We start from the raw sequence: 4782 nt of genomic DNA on the forward strand, positions 1-4782 counted from the left end.
TTTCCAAGAGATAGTGGGTTGGTAGTGGGTTTGTAGTGGAGGTGATGTGGCGTCACTTTTTGAGTAGGCTGGGTGTGACTATACACCTTAAGCTAACGGTCATTTTATGAAATAAACACATATAAACTCTTTATATCCACCATTCAAATATACATAATCCTTATTTTTTTTTTTATTATTTTTTTTTATCATTTCATTTAACATATGGGGGCGTTCCGTTTCGTATTACTTTGCCATAATATAGTTTACATTTGATGATATTCTGATATTTTGTTAGATGGAATTATTTCAATTATTGAAGCCTGAAATAGTTTATATTTGATGATACTCCAATATTTTGCTACAAGGAATTATTGCAACCACTGGATACAAAACTAGCTGGAGCTTGTTTATCTCAATATCTAACATTGGTTGTACAGATAATAATACATAATCTTGATCTATGCATTAACATTTAAAATAAAATTTATTTATTCAGCTCTCTTTCTTAAAAAAATGATATGTAAATTTCTATATCAGTTTTTGGTTTATTTAACTTATTGCTTATTTATTGTACTTTATTCTAAACAAATTGATATGAACTTCACTGAGTTCACTCGATATAATTTATAACAATTTTTTCGTCATATCATTTTTCACATTAATTATTTGTTATGATATATACATAATGATTTAATAATTTACGTTTAAGGTTGAAGCATGTAGAGATTCATATATAAGTCAATTCCTTTTATATTGCTTAATTCACAAGTGATTCAAACATAAGTCTTTACCTTTTCGTTTAAAATAAATATACATAAATGATATATGATATTAAAATAAAATGTTAAAAGTATTAAGAACCCTTTAAAGGTAGAGATCTGAATATTTGATGCATTCTGGTTCGAATGCATTCCTAATCTTTTTCCATTTTTTATTATTATAAAACCATGTCTTAGTGTAACGCCTACATAAGCAATATCTTGGATTTAAACTTTTTCAAATTAACAAATGTTGCATTTATTTCAGATTTCTCATAAGTAGACAAGGACAAAGTGGTCATTTAGCATGGACTTAAACAGATGCACACAGTCCAGGGACTGAACATGAAACATAATTACACTTTAGGGACTAGAAGTAGACGAGTCAAATTTCACTTGGGAAGATTGTTATGAGCATTGTATGTTGATTGGTGATTTTAGTTGCATTCACTTGCAACAGTGTTTGACCTCATCCGATCTGTTTATAACTCATCTGAATATCATTAAGTAGCATTGAAAGAAAAACACAAGTTAGTTCCTTCGTTTTTTTAACCTCTTCACTATGTAATTTTTTTTTTTTTTAAAGTAGAATGTTTTTATATGAAGAAATGAAAGTAGGATACTATAGTAAACAAATCAGAGAAACTACATTGGTATTTGATCTCTTACCTAGATGTTTTTCCATATCTTTTCGAAGCGGCTGCACTGCTGCTTTCTCCATGAGCTGGCTGCAAAAAAAAAAAAAAAAAATGGATAATGTATATCATAACAAATAATAAAAATAATACACTGTAAAACATTGTGGAATAAATATAATGTAAGAGCACTAACCAATACATGTGGCTGAGTTTTACTGTTTTGTGACAGTTGATCAAGAATTGTCCAATCATAGATGTAATCAAATTCAAACCCTACAAGACAATATAAAAGGGTTAACATCGATTTGTTAACTATAGCATTCTACTGACAAACATTTTGTCGTATTACAACATTTTACTTTGAAAAATCTACCCCAAATATAGCAATGTCATCAAAAGTCAAAGCAATTTTTAATGCCATAATCACACAAAAATTTTAAAGTATAAATGCCCTATAAAAAAGTCGAAAGTGCAATGCTATAATTAGTAGAGTTATGAAAATGCAATGTCTTAAACTGAAGGGATAATGACATAAAAGCCCTTAAGTTTGGCAGAAATGTACGGATTTACCTTTTGCGGATTTTAGGTTCACTAAAACCGGATGTTTGCAATTCTTTTTTTTTTTTTTTTTTTTTTCAATTTTACCCTTTTGTGTATTTCTGGTTCATTAAAGTCCTTACGTTTGGCATGCCGCATAAATGTTCGGTTTTTACCAGGTAAATCTGTAAAACGGGTAAAATTGAAAAAAAAGTTGCAAACATCCGGTTTTAGTGAACCTAAAATCTGCAAAAGGGTAAATCCGTACATTTCTGCCAAACTTAAAGGCTTTTATGTCATTATCTCTAAAATGAAATGAAAGCAAATTTATATTAAACTTACAAATTGCCACAAAAATACCTTCACGAGTGAATAATTCTTGGAATAGACGTTTCAAAAATCCATAATCAGGCCGTTCGTCAAATCTCAATGACTGGCAGCAAGGTTATCGATAGCGATAGCGAGGAAATAGCGACAACCCACCTATACGGTACGTAGCGATAGCGATGAAATAGCGACAACTATTTCATGTTTTGTGATTTCTTATAAAATTAAACACTATATTTACTTGCACCTATGCAGCAATCAAAAATAACATAGAACTAACAAGTACCTGTTCTATTAAGCTAACATTAAGTTCCAAAAGATGTTTACTACAAAAGACCGGTTAGTTTTAGACTCTAAAGTCTAAAATTAAGTTCTAATACCACAAAAGAATGGTTATTTTTAGACTCTAAAGTCTAAAACTATGTTTCAATACCACAAATCGATTTTGGTGAGGTGTGCTATTGTCGCTACTGTCGCAGAAGTGAGAAATAACCCGCCAAAATCGATTTTGGTGATTTTGGCGTCGATCGTACAATCTTAGTCGATTAGAGGGGAAGACATGAAATTGACTGTACGATTGCCCGCCTAAACCTATTCCGAGCCTAATTGCTACGTTTCTTATCGATTTAAACAAAAAAAAAATTGTCGGACATCGCTACACACGCTATTGCCTCGCTACAGGCATCGTAGCGACCCATCACAGCTACGCTACGCTATTCGCTATAGCGGGTGTAGCGATCGCTATTAACAACCTTGACTGGCAGTAATGGAAATATGATGCAAATTCAACTGGTTGAGACTCGCATAGAACCTTAATGAATTAAAGTTGTAAGGCACACAATAGAAATATATTTATTAAAGATATAAAATAAATTAGATAAAAATACATGGTATATAATATATGCACCTCAATTGGAGTTGATGATTTCATCTCACATACTTTCTCATGCTTCTGCATCGCTGTTCGATATTTTAGACCCTGCCATGGAAGGCTAGATACGAACTTTATGTTAACAAATATAACATCAACCCAAATATAAGATAAATTAAGTTGAAGTAATTACATTATTAAAATACAAAAAACATCACAACAGAAGTTGGTAGAACTACCTTCCTCTGAGAAAATATAGAAGTACATATCCAAGAGATACTAAATCATCACGTCGGCTTTGCTCTGCAAAAGAGACCAAAAAAATTAAACTTTTAAGTTTTTCGGATCCTATAAATTGAGAGTGCTATCTTACCAATTTTAAGATGTGCAATGCAAGTTGCAAAATGTAATGTTCCAATTATAGCTTTTTTGTTCTCCCTGCAAAAATAGGTAGTGGAATTAATAAAATCATTGGAAATCATGCAAGGGAAAAGACCTTCAACTTTAAGAAGTTCATATATGCCAACTTGAGAGGTAGGTATACCTGTAAGGGATATGTCGATTTAAATCCCAAAATCTCTTAGCTACCCCAAAATCGATAATATAAACCTAATGGATAAAATGAAAGATCATTGCAAAACGCCTCTTATCAATTGGGAACATGCAGAAATGGATTTGACATATCACATTATCACCTCACTTGCTTTTTCACCCATACCCATAAGAAAATTACCAGGCTTGATATCACGATGCAAAATCCCTCTGGAATGAACATATTCGATTCTCGTTATCTGCACACACAAAGAAATTAGCTTCTTAATTCACGATGCAAAACCTAGAAGTTGACATCTATAGAATGGAGGTATATATAGTGTTTGAATAGGGTGTAGATGCATAATTACCATTTGATCAGCCAACATTAAGACTGTTTTCAATTGAAATTTTCTCCCACATGAGACAAACAGGTCCTCAAGACTTGGTCCCAGCAAATCCATTACCAAAATGTTATCTTCTCCATCTACACCAGACCATTTTATGCCAGGTATACCACGCTTACCACCTACAAGTGAAAGCAAAACGATTGAAAACTGATATATCTGTTTAAATAGAATTAAAAAGGAAAAAGCGTATGTGTATCATCAATCATGTATGTTTGTGTTATGATTGATATTGTAAACAAACTATACGTACGTCCTCGCAGAAGAGTATCGTATAACTTGGCTTCATATCGAAGTTCTGGATGTCTTTTCTTATTGTTCTCCTACAGAGTAAGAAAAATTATATCACAACTAGAAAAATGAACAAAAAGGAAGCTGCTTTTGATCATGTTCAGCACTTACGATCTTGACGGCGACGATTTCAAGCGTATTAACATCCGTCGCTGCACAAAAAAGTGATAAACCCTTAACTCTCACAACTTCAATTTCAACAAAATGTACCGATTTATAAGAAAGAACAACAAAAACTAAAAAGGAAAAGTAAAACCTTGATGAACTGTAACGAAGGATTCACTTCTGATCTTACGCCCGAGTTTGTACTTTCCCCCAACTATCCTGTCCATGTATGTAGATATGTTTTCCAGATCAACCGCAACAGATTGACGAAAGCCGAAAATGGAGCAGGTGTTCTTCGAATTCGAAGGAGACAAATGGAAAAGTTATTGGAGGGA

General features: G+C 32.4%; 1 protein-coding gene across 4 annotated transcripts; it reads right to left on the minus strand.

The window, feature by feature from the left end:
• Positions 1-962: 962 nt before the first annotated feature.
• Positions 963-4782, minus strand: LOC145132204 (casein kinase 1-like protein 4). 4 transcript variants are annotated; one of them, XR_013717897.1, is made up of 13 exons: positions 4599-4782; positions 4454-4494; positions 4305-4374; positions 4016-4173; positions 3809-3904; positions 3658-3722; positions 3487-3551; positions 3353-3416; positions 3150-3234; positions 2995-3053; positions 2276-2398; positions 1572-1651; positions 1437-1468 (listed from the first exon to the last, which is right to left on the minus strand). XR_013717897.1 is itself a non-coding variant. In XM_079066918.1 (12 exons), the coding sequence occupies exons 1-11, from the start codon at positions 4672-4674 to the stop codon at positions 1410-1412; spliced, it is 855 nt and encodes a 284-aa protein (XP_078923044.1). In that variant the 5' UTR covers positions 4675-4782; the 3' UTR covers positions 963-1233. The 4 variants fall into 4 exon arrangements, 2 of the variants coding, with proteins under 2 accessions (XP_078923044.1, XP_078923043.1); XM_079066918.1 differs by lacking the exons at positions 2276-2398; positions 2995-3053 and adding an exon at positions 963-1233 and having other exon boundaries at positions 1410-1464; XM_079066917.1 differs by lacking the exons at positions 2276-2398; positions 2995-3053 and adding an exon at positions 963-1233 and having other exon boundaries at positions 1410-1468.

The sequence above is a fragment of the Lactuca virosa genome, chromosome 8 (assembly GCF_052849685.1).
Source record: "Lactuca virosa cultivar CGN04683 chromosome 8, Lactuca_virosa_CGN04683_v6, whole genome shotgun sequence".
NCBI classification, from domain to species: domain Eukaryota; kingdom Viridiplantae; phylum Streptophyta; class Magnoliopsida; order Asterales; family Asteraceae; genus Lactuca; species Lactuca virosa.